Source organism: Schistocerca americana, chromosome 2, assembly GCF_021461395.2.
Source record: "Schistocerca americana isolate TAMUIC-IGC-003095 chromosome 2, iqSchAmer2.1, whole genome shotgun sequence".
NCBI classification, from domain to species: Eukaryota; Metazoa; Arthropoda; class Insecta; order Orthoptera; family Acrididae; genus Schistocerca; species Schistocerca americana.
The window spans coordinates 911089725-911108268 of record NC_060120.1 but is presented as its reverse complement, the minus strand read 5'-3'; the positions used below and the strand labels follow the sequence as shown (position 1 = coordinate 911108268).

At 38.6% G+C, this 18544-nt stretch overlaps 1 protein-coding gene across 4 annotated transcripts in view; it reads right to left on the bottom strand.

The window, feature by feature from the left end:
* Window positions 1-18544, bottom strand: part of LOC124595930 (dual 3',5'-cyclic-AMP and -GMP phosphodiesterase 11-like) — a 317214-nt gene that overhangs the window by 46882 nt on the left and 251788 nt on the right. For all 4 annotated transcript variants that reach the window (XR_006978262.1, XM_047134846.1, XM_047134848.1 and 1 more), the window contains 5 exons: window positions 9813-9920; window positions 7068-7205; window positions 5800-5910; window positions 5336-5433; window positions 2339-2402 (listed from right to left, as the gene is read on the bottom strand). Coding sequence is in view for 3 of the 4 variants with exons in the window: in XM_047134846.1 (XP_046990802.1) it covers window positions 2339-2402; window positions 5336-5433; window positions 5800-5910; window positions 7068-7205; window positions 9813-9920 (519 nt within the window). In the remaining variant the exon portion in view is untranslated. The remainder of the gene's footprint in view (window positions 1-2338; window positions 2403-5335; window positions 5434-5799; window positions 5911-7067; window positions 7206-9812; window positions 9921-18544) is intronic.

Here is an 18544-nt window from a genome sequence, read left to right as displayed (position 1 = left end):
ATAGAATTAAAGTGTATTCATATATATTTTAACTACATATAAAAGTTACATGAATTCTTTGACAATTTTTAATAGTTCACAAAAAAACTAAAATTATGCTGCAATCTTGACAAATATACAGACTGTAGCTAAAAAATGGCTATACAAGTAATATAACTTATTACATATTTCAACTGTTGCCAACAAGAGCTGTGATGTGAAGTGAAGTGGCAATTAGTATTCTAAATCTAATTGAAACACAAAACAGAATGTTCATCTGCAAAAGCAGATATGCAGGAACTATGGACTGTATACTATAGTAGGGACTGCATTATTCAACATAGTTAAATATCTGTAAATAAGTAAGAACCCAAATTACAGTATGCATTACAGAATCCTAAGCAAATTTTCAACAAATAACATTCAAATATGAAAGCTGTAGGCTACATCAGCTATATTCAATCAATGCTCACTGACATGTGTCTTATTCTTAGTCACACACAGATGTGGATAATGAATCTGTAAGTGCCAAGTATAAAGGCTTTGGTAGAAGCTACAACATCTAAGCTGAAGAATCCATGATTAGTGTTTTGTGGAGTTAAGGGTCATAACTGAGAGAAGAAGTAGTAAATGTGGAAGGTAGACAACCTGAAACACAAACATGTAGAAAAACAGTTGTGTATGAGGCTGTAACATCATAAGAGTGTATCCTAACAAATCAGTGGACACACAAAATAGTAATACCGAATGTAATTGTGAAGGATTAGATTAGATTTACTTTCTTGTTCCATAGGTAGATGATACTCAGGGGATCCTCAAGGTTGTAATAAAACAAAAATACACACTGTTATTTTTCAGCCAGACAAAATCAGATATGATAATGTTCCTAAGTGAAATAGTTCTCATGGTTGGGGAATAAGTAAAAAATCTTTTGAACACATTTTCATTTGTGATGTAAAAACACTCTTGTCACAAACATGACATGATGAATATACAATGTGATGAACAAGGGAAACAAAGAAAAGAAGTAAATTAAAAAAAATCAGCAGATAAGTACACAGATGAGATGAGACTGTAACACTAAACTGACATGAGAGGGTAGGACCTTGAGAAGTAAAACATATGGGTGCAGTATATTAATCAGAGGTAGAAATTAATCAAATGTGAATGATATTGCGGAACACCACTAAAAAAAATTTAGCCTTATGACACTGGTTTCATGTGGTGGTAGTGGTGGCAGTGACTGATTAAGATGAAGAATGATGTTTAGTGTGATGTAGCTGTAACATGAAAATTGGGAAAATGCGTTCCTTGGAAACATCAATTACAGATGTTCTTCAACTGCAGTTGGTGTCCTTCTTTCATTCAATGATACTCTTGTTTTCATTTTTATCTCTCTTTGTTTGTTCGTTTCCTTTATTCTCTCATTCTGGGTATTACTGCCTAGTTGGAATTACCATTTTCACCTTCTGCTGCAACTGTATTCAGTTACATTTTTTCTCTGTTATTTCACTTTACTTCCTAATAATATTATGTTCTCCCTATGTTTCTTGTTACCTTCATTTTCCTTTTTCTTACTCTTCTTTTTCATTTAAGAATTAACTGAATCAGTTTATTTCTGTTGTTATTACACATTTATCTCAATTACTTCCATGTGAGCTTCTAATTAATTGATTTATTACAAATATACTGAAACAGTTATGTGTTGGCATTATACACAGTGCATCTACAACAGAACAGTACACAATTCATTCAGATGACTTTGAAAAATTGGGCTGTTCCTCTTTACAATAGCAGGTACCTGAGACCATCACTTTTTTACTTCCATGGTTATTTCAAGTGTCAACTGAAAAGGTACATAACTTATCATGATCAAATATAAACAAACAGTTGCACATGTAAAAATAGATAGTAAAATTTATGTAAGTATAGTGATCATCATCTTCTTCTTGGGTGTGCAGTAACGAGTGATATTCTTGAGTGACATACTCTGTGGACAATCAGTGAACTGAAATAACTCCAATAGTATTACAGGAGTCAGAGTAACTTAAGCGGTGAAGTGAAGGTGAAACTGACCTTTCAAACTTTCTTCTCATGCTTAGTGGTGACCATTCATGAATATTGTATGCCTATCCTGACAATATCAGGGTCTAAAAAAAATTTAATTGTTTATGTAATGTTACCTCACGTGTATAGCAGTAAGGTTCTACCATAGTTCACAACAAAAAAATTTTAAAATTTGTAAATATGATTCCAAAACTTATGAAGGATCAGTTTGGATACAGTTCCTCTCAGCATATTTGTGATGAACACCCAGAATGTAACAGCAAATGTACAGCAGCTGCTGAATATTACTTACCTCACCTGTAGTGGCAACATAACCCGTAATGCCAATGTTGATAGGAAATCTGCTTTCAAATGGACTGAAAGAAGAAAGAAATGAGGTAAGACATAATGCAGTAGCATCCAGTCCTTATCATTGTAACATAACTACACAAATAACTAGGCATTTTTATCAATATCCATATCCCCCCCCCCCCCCTCCCTCCATCGCCCTCAGAAATAACATTACATCGAAGTCTGCCTCTCTGACATCAAGCAAAAGACACAGTTTCATAACAAACAAATACATATGTTTTCTTTCGAGTAAATAAAACTATGTTCAGTTTCTAGCCTTCAACTAACCTGGATCACTTACAACAACATGTTTTAAATTTTATAACTTGTTGCACACTGCATGACTGAACAAAAACTTGTTGAAATTTTTAATAAAATCTTTAAAAGTAAGTTTCTGCAGTTTCTCATGATAAACAGTCACTGGGCTTCACTCAATAATTTTGTCAAGCTGTTGTTATACCTTGTTTATTCCAATTCTGCTAAATGATACACACAGCATGAAACAGTAAAGAAGGGGAGGAGAAAATGGGATGAAACTTCACAGGTTGAAAGGGAATGTAATTTTGCTTCAGTAATCTAAATTAGTTTCAGCCTTATGCCAGTCAGGTTTCTTATTGGCATTAAGTTTTTAATTTATGAAGCTTAAGCTTCAATTGACAGTACATTACTGATATGTCAAAGTCATCTTGTAGATATCTATTACATGATCATCAGATGATGGGATAATCCTGGAATTCATAATGACAAGAAACAACAAAAATATTCACAAAAAAGTCTATTTCATCATTACTTCAGTAATCAAAAAAATTGAGTCAAATTTAGTAAGAACTTGAGAGTATGAGTCCATTTATCAGTATGACATTGTAACCACTCCTCCACTATGCACTATTTCAGTTGGGAAGGGTATTAAAGTGTTGTAGCCTTCCCTGAGGCAAGCTGTCCAACAACTGTTTTAACTGGTACTTAATATCCTGGATACTGGCAGTGGCACAGTGTTGACATCTGAGCTGGTCCCACACATATTCTTTCAGAGATGGATTTGTACCCCTTGCTGGCCATATAATTATCTTAACATAATAAAGATAATTTATAGAGACATTTGTCATGTGTAGATGAGCATTCTCCTCGTACTTTGAATAACAGCACCAAGATACTGTCAAACAAATTGTAATACACAAAGACACAGGATGTCCATGACTCAGAAACCCCTCGAAGTCATCCTGATGACTTCCCACGCCATGACACCAGGAGTAATACTGCTGCACTTCTTCAACAGACTGGAAGAATGGAACCTGTCCCCAGGTCCCTGCCAGATTGCTGATGATGGTCACCTGGGTCTAGTGCAGAACTACGGTTCATCGTTGAACATAATGACATGATATGTCAGCAGTACATCCTTCCTGGTCACAGTGGTGGTAACGGCAACGTATGCACAGGATGGTAATTCGATAGTCTGGCTACTGCTTGGCTCCAAAAAATAGTGAGTGGTTGCACAGACTGAAGCAGCGAGTCCATTACTTGTTCTAGACTGGCAGAAATAGATGTGGGACAGATATGATTGTCCAGACCCTTGAAATGAGTATGCCCGGCACCAGGTTGTCAGTGAGTGTTGATTGTTGTATAAGGTGGCATATCTGTTGAGTTGCACTATCATGGGCAGTAGTCTTCAACAAGATACCTTTATTTGAGCCAGAATATTATTTTAATGTATGATGACTATAAACTCGAATGTGAAGAAATAAATTGCAAGCCAGTATGTCTTCCAAAAAAATACCTGTAACTATTCCAGAAGTACAATTTTGGATTCTTTAGGCTGAAGAAAGATCAGTGTCACAAATGTACTGCATTTAATTTGCTGAATGAGAAAAAGACACTGTTTAAGCAAGAGCATTGTGGCAAACCTTTGCAAAGAAGCGATCTGGCTCGAAAGAGGTATAAGACAGAAAAGGCTTGCACAAAATTACCCAAGTATTATAATTGTAAATTTTATTTACACATGAGGATAATGTCAGATTGATGTGGGATGTGCAGAAGAACACTCCATTTGTGTATTACTCTGTGTGTGAACCATTTAAAGTTACAGTAACTGATCAAGCATTCTTTGAAACACGTAACACAGAAATGGAGTGTGACTATTCATTTCAATATAGAGAAGAATGTTAAGTATTGCTAACAAACTACCATGAAGGATAGCACAGATCATTCAAAGCTGCAGGAAGAATCCTGATCCTTTCATAATCTGCACTATACTGTACAATGATTTTCTAAACTTCAAAAAGTGATCAGAAAGGCATCCCCAAAATTCCAACGCACAGTGTTAGTGTACTCCACTACAAAAGAAAGAAACCTCTTTCCTGCTTGTGTCTGTATGTGTGGATGGATATGTGCGTGTGTGCGAGTGTATACCTGTCCTTTTTTTCCCCCTAAGGTAAGTCTTTCCGCTCCCGGGATTGGAATGACTCCTTACCCTCTCCCTTAAAACCCACTTCCTTTCGTCTTCCCCTCTCCTTCCCTCTTTCCTGATGAGGCAACAGTTTGTTGCGAAAGCTTGAATTTTGTGTGTATGTTTGTGTTTGTTTGTGTGTCTATCGACCTGCCAGCGCTTTTGTTCGGTAAGTCACCTCCACTTTGTTTTTATATATAAACCTCTTTCATTGTTTTACAAGACAGAATTTGTGGAGTGCTTTAGTGATGGTACTGTAAAAAGAAATGGACGACCTTCGGCAAAAAATGGGGGAGGGAAGGGGGTGTTCAGCTAACAATAATTCAGAGACAAATTGATTTCTTAAGCAACCATAGTTGATTTTCAGGACTCTGAAACATTTAGTTGCCTGTAGCTTGCAGCTAGCATAATGCGCATTCATTGCTTTGTCAAGAAGATGAGAATATGGGCTTACCACTACAGCTCTTATTATCCATAAACCACTAGTAAAGTATTCACTATCAAAATTGTGCTTACCTTGTTCTTGAATCATTATCCTCTCCATTTAAGTCATTTGCTTCAAAATCAAATACTCTTGAAAAACTTCCTTTTGATGCTCTATGAACGAGCAACACCTGAAATTATTAAAATATACACATATCAATGAAAAATTTCTCTCGTTAGAACTATAAAATTTTGTTTATGAAGGCTGAATTAGTTATAAGCCATTATAGCATCAGGAAAAACAAGTTCTTTAAAGATATTATCACATAATGAGTTGTCTTAAATCTTTACCTCAAAACTTATATTTTGGGCTGAACAACACCCTGTTATCACTGCTGATAAAGCTGACACAAGCTTACCTTAAAAAACATATACTAAAATGCATTTCCTCTCTGTTGGTGTAAAAGTATCTCAAAAACTGATCTTATTGTGTCAGTTTCATATTTCAGGTTACTGGTTACACACATAGATAAAAGAAAACAAATGGTTCAACGTACCTGAACCCTCTGACACTGTATGAGGGACTGTGTGTGGGTGAGGATACGAAACACCATGTGTTCAATGGTGCTCTGCTCTTCGAAGATCATTCGTGCCAGGTCTAATAATACCTGAAACATTACAATTAATTAAGACTTACGTGAAATTTGTGAAAGGAAGGACTATCACATTGAACTTGCCACTTGTAAAAATGTTCAATTATACATGACCTACTAGAAGCAATACCTATTGCCATTTGATTTAAACAAGGTTATCTTTAATACAATGTGAATATAAAAAATGAAACGAAAATTGAAACATAATGATAAGGAGCCTACTCAACAGCATTTTTCTTTAGAAAATCATTTTTGTCCCCCCTCTGCCCCTCCAACCTCCCTTTCTGAAATGTATTTTCATGTCACAACTTCACTTTTACCAATTTCACCAGAGAGAAAACTAAAATAGCCTTTGTTCATAATTAAAGGGAGATTGACAGAAAGGGAAGAGGGGAGGGAGGGAAGGAGGTGGGGGGGGGGGAGAGAAAGTTTTGTAATTATGCTATTTTATTCTGTACTCTTACTATTGGTTAGCAAACTTAATCAATAGTAAGATAGGTAAGGCAAACTTAAGAGAGAAAAACACATGAGAGATCATTATTATTTTGCAAGCTTCTGCTTTCTACCCAAAGCACTGTTGTGCACAAATTCTAAAAGTTTACCCAATGTGACATTCTTGACTCCAATCAGATACTTCTGCTACTGAGCTATCTGGTTCAGACAAGTGAAAGCATTATCTCATAAAAATTTCCAAATGAAGAAATAGAACTAACAGAAAAATCATGGATTTTGCTGTCAAGTTTGTTAATGTAGACATGAAGAGGAAATTGTAATCTGTCACATGAATCACATTAAATAAAAATTAAAACTTGGTAGAGAATAATTATGGTGTAGAGTTTCCTTCAATTACCAAATCTTTCTTGCTTCCACCTCTTTAGCACTGGTAGAATACCATCATTAGAATACACTACAAGGGATTAAGTTGATGATATTATTTTATCTTTGAAGGCAAAGTACATGAATTTCTACACTTTACTGCAATTCACTAATGATTTAGTGATCCTGTTGCCATTGTTATTCCGATTATGTAATGAACGAACAGTTGAATCTTAAAACAAGAAATAGGATTTCAGTATCTTAACATCATAATTTTTTTGTCTTTTGATCATCACAGTTTTAGTTCATTACACTTGATTTAATTACTGTATTAACAGGCAGCTACATTATTTTACCTGGTTTCTCTTAACCTCCAACTGACTCTTCTCATAAAGCTGAGCATTCCGCAGACCAATTCCACAGAACTGGAGGTAACTTGCAAAAACTTTTTCATCGTTGGCTGTAAAACAGGTGTCTGTTTGCTTGTTTATAACCTGAAATACACAATTTAAAAGTATGATAACATAAGAAACACACACACACACACACAAGAAAAAAATCATTTCACTTACATTTAGTTTCAACACAATCTTTTGTTGAAACCCACAATTTGATCCTCAGAAACAAAATAACTTCAGATTATGAACTATTATTTGAATATTTCCTCTCATTTAGGGAACAAACTTCACGTATCTTAAAAAGGGACCTCAATATCCCAGTTCATAAATATCTTATTAGTTAACATTATTTTCTGAATGAGAATTATGTCTTTTGATAGAGACTGACAAAAATGCCATTTATTTTCAAGAATCTCTCTTGTTACTGTGCCTCAGCCACATCTTGCAGCAGGTGCCAAGCACACTAGGCTATGAGGCTACAAATTTGATTCTTCATACTGTCACCCTCATTTTTTCTTCGTATTCTGAGGTATCTTTCATTCAGTCAGTCTGAGGATAATTTTCACCAGACAGTACATCACATTCCCAATCTGGTCTGCCCTAGGTATTTCTGATGGATGTGTTCAAAACCACTCATCTCTGTAAATTGTTCCCTAAGTCTTTTACTGCTCACATGACAACATTTGTACTATACAATGAACTACTTTAAACTTTTTGATCAGGTTCTTCATAATTCAGAAGATAGTAATTACAATTACATGTCACACAAGATTTCTTGCCCCCTTGGTTTCTCACCTCTGGAATATTTTTTACTACCAATTGCTTTTTTTCTGTGATGTCTACACTGTGCCTGCACTTGATACTACATACAGCACTCATTACATACCTTCGTATGAAAATTTATAGATGTTTATTTCAGTTTCTATCAAACATTGTCACATGCCATGCCAAAATATTAAAAGCTGTTTAGTATGGGTCAATTACATATTTCATGCCTAGTTTCTGTAAAAAATTGTGTGGCTGCATATCAGATATTTACACAATATTGCTGGAACAGAAAAGGGTCATCAAGCCTGTGCAGGGATTAAGCTATACACAAATTTCTCATGAAGCATAAACACTTCCAATATATTCTTTGTAGTTGTAAAAAATTGGTTATATTTTCATACAGCAACAAACTGATTGAAATAAATGCATTTAGATACATAATTAAATGAAAGGTCTGAATATAAATATAACAAACACAGAATATGATTTACATTCATAAACAAAAGTCCACATGGTGATGGTTTGTAAGTTACAACAAGCAGCCAAACACTTTCAGAGAAGGCCATCAAAGTATTTCCAAATCAAAAATAAAATCTTTTTGGCAGAAAGATAAAGTTTCTGCACTCATTCACAGAACTATAAGTAGCGAATCTAAGAAGTGGTTGTTGTAATATAATTATATTTCTTATGTGTAGTTACATATTATGAATCACATTATGTAGGAAAGAGTAGTATCTGAACGACAATAGATACATTGGGTGTCTCTCCCAAGAGTCATCAGTGACACTATCTCTGGTGTTTTGACAGATATTTGCAATTTTGTTTTTGCAATGCGTGGCTGGAGTCAGCCCAAACAAATACTGCTCATCACGTCTTTCATGTGACATCCATAGTCAATGGAAAGCATTAATTTGTGCTCTGTTACAAACAAAATTATATTTTTACATGCTCATTCGCTAGCGCACTCCCAAATTAGTTTAGTACAATAGTTGTTTTAGCAATGTGTATTAACAGTGGCAGTAAAAAAGGACATATAACCTTTACACAACCAGGGACTGAGTAGCACTGCTGCACAAGGCTTGCAACAAGTGTGGGGCAGGGTGGCACGTGAGTCACTGCTGGAGTACTGGTACTTGTTAATCTTCATGTTTTTCTGCCCATTTTAATTTATATCGATAAAACGAATGCAGTAGTACACTAATTTGGGACCGCTCTAATGAACTGGAAAATAAAATTCTGGTCCCAATTTTTTTTTATTTGTTTGTCAAAGGATGCTTTTTATTGAACTGGGTGTCGCATGAAAGTCGTGATGGTCAGTATTCCAGTATTTGCTTGGGCAGACGCCTATTACACATTGCGAAAACGAAATTCCAAATATCTTCCGAAAAACCACTCAAAATACACCTGACAATTCTTAAGAGAGGACATCCTGTATATGATGTAAAGGTATAAAATATATATGTATGACCCACTATAATTTTTCAAATAAAGATTTAAAAAAATATAAAGTCTTTGTGATGCTGTGTGGTGTTCCAAAAGTTGCCCATTTCATGGCTCCCCGTGAAAATGTAAGTAAATTAAGTACTCAGAATGAGCAAGGTTCAAAATGTTTTATTTTGTTCACTGTAAATAAAGACATATAGATTCTCTGTGACTTCAGCTACGCTAACAACTTACTGCTGAAGAAAAAAATTAAAGAGCAATATGTTAAGGAAACTAGACGCTAGTTTCTCATCCCTTCGAGTAAACAAAACATACTTTGTTAGTGAAGTAAAGTGTGGCGCAGAAGCCAGGTCCGTTGATATAACTCTGTGGGAACCGAATTTATATAACTTCTAATTACTCTGTACATTCAAAAGCCAGTGTAAAATAAAATAATGCTCTTACCATCACTTAAAAAGTTCTAGTGTAACTGCAGTGCATTCGCCTTCTCACCTGCGCTACTCCTATAACATCGCCAGTGAAGTCCTTAATCGGCATGCAGAGCAACGTCCTCGTCTTGTAGCCCGTCAGTACGTCAATGTCGTGGTTGAAACGATCATCCTGTAAAGGCAAAGCTCAAGTAAGAACATACACTGTGGGCCATAAAAAAGCGGAATGCTGAGATTCTAATTTAAATGCAATATGAAATACAATGACTGCAGTAACACCGTTCAGCTCGCCGATATTTACCTTTTAAATACCGCTTTCTTATACAGGTTAGGCATATTGCCTTCGGGAACCCCACTGACACCCTTGAAAAAAATTATATACACAAATATAGTTTCCCACAAAGAGGTTCACACTGTTTGAACTTTAATAACCGGAGCAAAAATAACAGAACTATACATTTTTAAGTCACATAGATATTCACATTACTGTTGACGTTTTACTGCTGAAGATGTTCCAAAGGCCCTCCATCGGCAGCAATAAAGCATCTGCAACGATGCAGAACAGATATACACATGTTTTATGGTGGCCATCGGACAACACTTCTTCGTCGGCCTATCCACCTTTCAACAAATGTTTCATCCACGAATTGCCGCACGTCACAATGGTAATTTGACAGTGCACCATCTCGCTGAAAAAACTTCATCTTGGAACAGTTGGTGAATTGCTGGTGGAATTCGTTCCTGCAACATGGTAAGGTACTTCACACCTACTACTGTTCCTTCAAAAAAGAGTCCTCTGCGAGATATACCATATCACATTAATAAACCTGCAAGACTAACAGCCCGTTCTACCGTAACATGGGGATTATCTCTTACTCAGTACATACAGTTATGGCGACTGATGGTTCCATACAATTTAAGTGTCGTCTCATCAGACCAAACAACGACATCAGTTAGCGGTTTACTGTCGCAAAACCATTCACAACATTCAACGCGCCTATCCGGATCGTCATTATTCATCGCATGAAGCAACCTGGAAATGTAGGGCTTCCACTTTGCCTGCTTTAAAATACGGTGAACACTTGATTTGCTTACACCTGATTAACGTGTCGCTTGCCTTACAGACTTCTCTGGGGATCTTCTGAAAACTTCTATCACTGTGCACACCCCTCTTTCGCCCGCTACTTAATTTCTTCCTGCCACACCGCCCCTTCTTTTGATCAAGCACACTTCCTTCCCTCTCAAATCTGTCGCGTAATTTCGTTGTTACAGATGTCGGTGGTGAAGTACAAAACTCTGCCCGTCATCGTCACAAGGACGAATTTCCAGCCATGTTGATATTTATGTTTAGTTGCTGGCAACTTAAAATAAACTAAATTAAATCAAACGGATGGCTCCATACACTAGTCATGAGAGCACCATATAATCACATGTGGATCACGTTATCACTAATACCTCCTGAGCTACTAAAGTTCAAACGGTGTAAACGCCTTTGTGGTGCTACCCTACCTCCTTTTTTTTAAACAGGTCATTTAATGACGATGACTTGGTAATAAGCAGAAACTCGCAATGACACAGCATCAAGCCCTAAGGCTGAAATATATAACAATAAAACAGTCTGACAGCTTCCTTAGCACAATTCAACAATGACAATTGGCTGTGTATGGAAATCCAGTTACAGGAACTAGACCTTGCACTTAACTTTGCTGATAGAACAGTTGATATAGCAATTACTTTCATTTGGGCAAGTACTACAGTCGTACAAAATTTATGAAATGACAACTTATCCGGCACAGAAATTAATTATTGTTATTTTTCCTTTATCAAGTGCTAGTTGACGTGCATGTTGACAGTTCATCACGTTATCCAGCCACCAGAGTATGGCGGGCAAACATGCAACTTGCGCCAACCAGTCACGCGTAAAATTTGGGTAAAAATACCTTGAAGGCAGTACCCGAAACGCGAACAGTACCCCATGCGAGTTAACTGTTATAAAATAAATTCTTATAGCACTGGCAGTCGTCAAGCAGGTAATAAAATCAGCAACTGAATGAACGTTGAGGTATTTCTCTCTTTGTGTCAACATAGAAACTGCAAGAAATGTTTCGAAAATTGTGTGTCGTTTTTCGAATGCTTCGCGGATGAAATCCTGTCAAGACACATAATAGGTGACGACAGACCATTCTGTATTAATGACTTCAACTTAACGTGATCATATGTTAATGGTATTAGTCACAAAACACAAAGCGACACAAAATTTATACAATATTTTACAGAAATGAAAGAGGCCGAAATATGAATGCGTAAAAAACATAATAATAAAAAATGAGAGCACTGTTTCGCAGAAAACGGGATGTATCTAAAGACTAAATTTACCACGGAAAGACGAAAACACAGAGATTGTAGCTTCGGCAGGATGATTCGTATCAGAAGGGGGAGGAGGGGGAAGAGTGGGCCACATTAAAAATCTCTTTCTGCACTGACACAATCTAAAACATTTTTAGATTCACTATCATCGGTAGGTTTCTTTTTCTGCGGGTTACGAGATTGTGAGCACTCGACGCAGGCTACTTTTGCTTTTGTGCAGAACATCGTCATCCCGTCGGCGAAATATGGGTCATCATATAAGAAGGGAAATTATATGTATTTCTACTACTGACATCTCATAACAGTGTTCCGCAGTCAATTTGTTGCACTTTTTAACACAAATTAGTTTCCGAGCAGTAGACCCACAATTCTCTGGAGAGTCAAACTGATGTGCAAAAAAAGATTCAGACGTCTGATTATTTTACAAATGAGTTAATGCGCTAAAGCGAGGATAAGTTTAAGGAAGGTTTGAAATTATGCTCTTATTCTCAAGTACTGAATGAATGAAGTCCATGTATTCGTGCACTGTAAGTTACATTGCCTCAGGACAAACACACGCTTTCGAACTGTAATACACTACTGGCCATTAAAATTGCTACACCGACAGGAAGAAGATGCTGTGACATGTGAATGATTAGCTTTTCAGAGCATACACATAAGGTTGGCGCCGGTGGCGACACCTACAACGTGCTGACATGAGGAAAGTTTCCAACCGATTTCTCATACACAAACAGCAGTTGACCGACGTTGCCTGGTGAAACGTTGTTGTGATGCCTCGTGCAAAGAGTAGAAATGCGTACCATCACGTTTCCGACTTTGATAAAGGTCGGAGTGTAGCCTATCGCGATTGCAGTTTATCGTATCGCGACATTGCTGATCGCGTTGGTCGAGATCCAATGACTGTTAGCAGAATATGGAATCAGTGGTTCAGGAGGGTAATACGGAATGCCTTGCTGGATCCCAACGGCCTCGTATCACTAGCAGTCGAGATGACAGGCATCTTATCCGCATGGCTGTAACGGATCGTGCAGACACGTCTCGATCGCTGAGTCAACAGCCGGGGACGTTTGCAAGACAACAACCATCTGCACGAACAGTTCGACGACGTTTGCAGCAGCATGGACTATCAGCTCGGAGACGATGGCTGCGGTTACCATTGACGCTGCATCACAGACCCGAGCGCCTGCGATGGTGTACTCAACGACGAACCTGGGTGCACGAATGGCAAAACATTTTTTTCGCGTGAATCCAGGTTCTGTTTACCGCATCATGATGGTCGCATCCGTGTTTGGCGACATCGCGGTGAACGCACATTGGAAGCGTGTATTCGTCATCACCATACTGGCGTATCACCCAGCGTGATGGTATGGGATACCGTTGGTTACAGGTCTCGGACACCTCTTGTTCGCATTGACGGCACTTTGAACAGTGGACGTTACATTTCAGATGTGTTACGACCCGTGGCTCTACCCTTCATTCCATCCCTGCGAAACCCTACATTTCAGCAGGATAATGCACGACCACATTTTGCAGGTCCCGTACGGTCCTTTCTGGATACAGAAAATGTTCGGCTGCTGCCCTGGCCAGCACATTCTCCAGATCTCTCACCAATTGAAAACGTCTGGTCAATGGTGGCCGAGCAACTGGCTCTTCACAATACGCCAGTCACTACGCCTGATGAACTGTGGTATCGTGTTGAAGCTGCATGGGCTGCTGTACCTGTATACGCCATCAAAGCTCTGTTTGACTCAATGTCCAGGCGTATGAAGGCCGCTATTACGGCCAGAGGTGGTTGTTCTGGGTACTGATTTCTCAGGATCTATGCACCCAAATTGCGTGAAAATGTAATCACATGTCAGTTATAGTATAATATATTTGTCCAATGAATATCCGTTTATCATCTGCATTTCTTCTTTGTTTAGCAATTTTAATGGCCAGTAGTGTACTTATCTTACTGCGTTAAAATTTTAACATAAGATTATACCTCTTAATGAGTAAATTATGAAGGATTTCAAATTTTTAGAGTCAATAATTACGCGAAACATTGAAAATCAAATTTTTGTTGCCGCTGGAAGCCTGCAACTGATACCATATTTCGGGACAGCCGCTTAGTAATATAAATGAAATTAATTTCCCCCGGTGGACAAGACACGATAACCACTGAATCAAACTTTAGACACAGCAGTGAACGGAACCTAATCCTGCGAGCAGTGCACTCGAAATGATTATGTCACGAAAGCACCGGTGCTAATCTGACAGGACGAGAACGCAAATGATGCGGCATCCCTGGAAAGTTTCATCCAGGCAATCCTTGGAGCAGAGACGCCGAGCGTGTTGCCTGCTCGCATGTCGCTAGGCGCGTTCTGCAGTGAGTTCTGCGGTCGGTGAGGTTTCGATGTGGTCTTGGCTCTGTCGCAAAAATATTGTGTATATGATCTGATGAGAAACAAGAACGATTCCGCAAATGTCTGTATTTGCCAAATATGTTCAAGCAGTGGTGTTCGAGTTCAAAAAAAGGTCCATTTGAGTCCACACACGTTCACATCTGTTCCTTCCACTGCCCACAACTTTTATGCACGTAGTCATCCGCGAGAATGTACAGCAGCTCCGCTGTACTATGTGCAGGGGGGGGGGGGGGGGCAAGAACAAGTCTATAGTAAACTGTCTGTCCAGTGCGACTGCAATCTGTCGATTTCGATGGCATGGTAAGGACGCAGCTTAGGTTCAAAAAATAGTCGCGCACTAATAACCCAAAAAAGCAATTCCTTTTGCAAATGTGAGTAGCCGGCGTTTTGTATGTGTCGAGATTAACATTGCATGTTGCCTAACCGTAACGTATACATAGCAGTGAAGGGGCGGCGTCTGAGCTGTGTCGTATGCTAACTATGAACAAAGAAATGTAATGGTTGAAGGCGAATTCCGCAATCAGTGAATAATTTATACCTCACGAAAGACATGAAAGCGTGAACCCGAACGTCATGTCCGCCTGAGGACTCTCACAGGACCTGAGCAAAGGTTAGGAATTTCATCAGGAAACTGATGAACACCTTTGCGATTAGTAACAGTGCATCCTCACCAGTCCTCCATGTAACGGATAAATAATGGCGATTGCAATGTATTTCCCAGGAGAGATTAACCCCAGCTATCTCCATATCGAGTAACACTGCAATGTGAACGTTTTTTTTTTTAGCGACATGAGCAGTTTTTCTCCCGATTTCATCAGAATACATTATAAACGCATCTAGTGCGTCACTGTGGAGATGGCAGTGTTGATAAATTTATCCTGAAAATAAAATATTTAAATGCAACGCGAAACATCTTATCAGAGGACTTCTTGAACGTCTGCGCCAGCCATAGACGGTGCTGGGATAACGCTGGCAGGCCAACTACAAACACAGACGTAAGTCGTGCGAGATCCGAGCAACGGCCGCCATCGGTCGAAACGCCCCCGGGAACCGCCATTTAATTAGTTTTAGCTGTTATCGCAGACGTCAGCCGGTGTGTAAACTGAGCGCGAGAGCTATTACTGAAATGGAAGGACGTACCAGCGAGGAACGTGTTCTGCACGTTGACATCCCATCACGTCCTTCTGCTGATGTATGCATTCGTTGCCCGTATTTCCGAGCAGCGGCTGTAATCACACTGGTGTGAAAAAACCTTTATTTTAATTAATTTTATAGCTGGATCCACAAGGTCAAAATAATTTTTGGACAAGACAATGAGAACGGCCGAAAAGATCTGTGGTAGTTTCTTAATGATACTTGCGGATATTAAATGAAGCAAGTTAGAAAAAAAACTGTCTACTTCTGCCACATCGTACAGTTAATTATCTGCCCTGAAAACAGCAAGCGCCTCACAAATGTACTACCACTGACACAGGTCCAATGCTAAATTTATAAGATACAGAGGCGACGTAAATGTATCATTTAACAGTGTGAAGCTTTTTCAACTGAACAACTGAATACTGTAACACTGAATGATAGATAATATAAATTGGTTTCGTTAATAATGGTAAGTATCCCCACCCAAAAGGTGTAAAACCAGTATTTAAATGGCAGTAGGTTTCTTACATGAATCTATAGGTAACATCAACTTCATAATTGAAAATATAGCTTCTGCATCTCTCAATATAATATACTTCTGTCGAAGTTGGTTTATCTGTGGTTCTAGCAAGCCGTATCACGTCTTGAAAAGCACTGATGCAGAGTTCAATTAATGTTATGACTATATATTAAACTTGCAACAAGAGTAGACGATCATTGTTCCGACTGAGTTGTGAGCATTTATCAAAGTCTTCACTGGCAGTCTAGTGAACTCTGATTTTCTTTCTTTTACGTAGAGTTTGAACGTTTATGCTCAGTACAGTTTATTCTGTAAGATGAAGTTTTGGGGCGAAAGGTGATAGATCGTTGGCATAGATCATAACGCAGACGTTTCCACTGCCATTTGCAGTACGTTACAAAGTTGGTGTGGCTTTGTAACGTGTAATATGTCGGTTACTGATAACATAGGCATGAGACTGTTCGCGGGTATGTCGCAGAAATAAATTATTTCCGTTGTAATATTGACAACAGAATTACTGGGTAATAAGGTGACTCTCCCCAATGTTGTTCAATCTGTATATTGAGCAAGCAGTGAAGGAAACAAAAGAAAAATTTTGAGTAGGTATTAAAATCCATGGAGAAGAAATAAAAACCTTGAGGTTCGCCGATGCCATTGTAATTCTGTCAGAGACAGCAAAGGACTTGGAAGAGCAGTTGAACAGAATGGATAGCGTCTTGAAAGGAGGATATAAGGTGAACATCAACAAAAGCAAAACGAGGATAATGGAATGTAGTCGAACTAAGTCGGGAGATACTGAGGGTATTAGATTAGGAAATGAGACACTTAAAATAGTAAAGAAGTGCTGCTATTTGAGGAGCAAAATAACTGACGATGGTCGAAGTAGAGAGGATATAAAATGTAGACTGGCAATAGCAAGGAAAACGTTTCTGAAGAAGAGAAATTTGTTAACATCGAGTATAGATTTAAGTGTCAGGAAGCCATTTCTGAAAGTATTTGTATGGAGTGTAGCCATGTATGGAAGTGAAACATGGACGATATATAGATTGGTCAAGAAGAGAATAGAAGCCTTCGAAATGTGGTGCTATAGAAGAATGCTGAAGATTAGACGGGTAGATCACATAACTAATGAGGAGGTATTGAATAGAATTGGAAAGAAGAGGAGTTTGTGGCACAACTTGGCTAGAAGAAGGGATCGATTGGTAGGACATGTTCTGAGGCATCAAGGGATCGCCAATTTAGCATTGGAGGGCAGCGTGGAGGGTAAAAATCGTAGAGGGAGACCAAGAGATGAATACACCAAGCAGATTCAGAAGGATGTAGGTTGCAGTAGGTACTGGGAGATGAAGAAGCTTGCACAGGATAGAGTAGCATGGAGAGCTGCATCAAACCTGTCTCAGGACTGAAGACCACAACAACAACAACAACAACAACGATGGTGACTACTCATGTCAAGTGTACCGCCGTAGGCCTCGAAGCTGACTCTTTTAAGGCGCGAGGAAATAACTTTCTTGGAACTAGTGGTGGGCGGGGGGGGAGGGAGGGGGGAGTCGCAGAAGGCAAAATTTGTGGTGAAAATACGACAAGGCCGCGATTGGCAGGGTTAGTGAGGACCCGAGACTGTACAGATAACCGAAAAACACGAGCACTAAAAAAAATGTTATTAGGGGAAATTGCTATTTACTGTACTTCCAAACATGCTACATGTCACGTTTGGAAGCCCACTGCATTACTTACTCCTTACTCGTCGGCAACAGACAACTTATTCACTCTTATTTCTTGTCATTGGCTTTCAGTTCACTTTCGGCAAACAACCATTCAGTTCTTCCGTTTCTGTTTTTCGTTCACTATTTTCTTTAAGACGGCTCTCATTCTCCGGAGAACCGAAACATCGACATAGTCACATGAATTTTGTCCTTCATACTCTACACAGATCACCCATTTCAGTGCCTCAGTGTGCGTGATAACGGGTTGCTCGATTGCATCGTATTTACTCTCCTCATCTAGCGAACACACTTTATTCATTGTATCTCCGTCAATTAGCTGTTCAAATATCGGCTCAAACGTATCGCTGTTGAACTACTTTCGGATATTATCGTCCTTTATGTCTCCACCGCAAGAAATTTGCTCTCTGAACGAAAAATATTCGTTGATAACACGCAGTCCTCTTGCTTTGTATACGAGAGGCGTTCAGTAAGTAATCTAAGTTATTTTTTTATGAAAGCAGGTTGGTTTTATTCAGGATTCCACACCATATAATTCCCCTGGCTGTAAAAGCTTAGTTTGAACATAATCGCCGTCCAGTGCGACGGCCTTACGCTACTTTACTGGGAGGGCATGTACTCGTATGCCCACATGCTACTACTA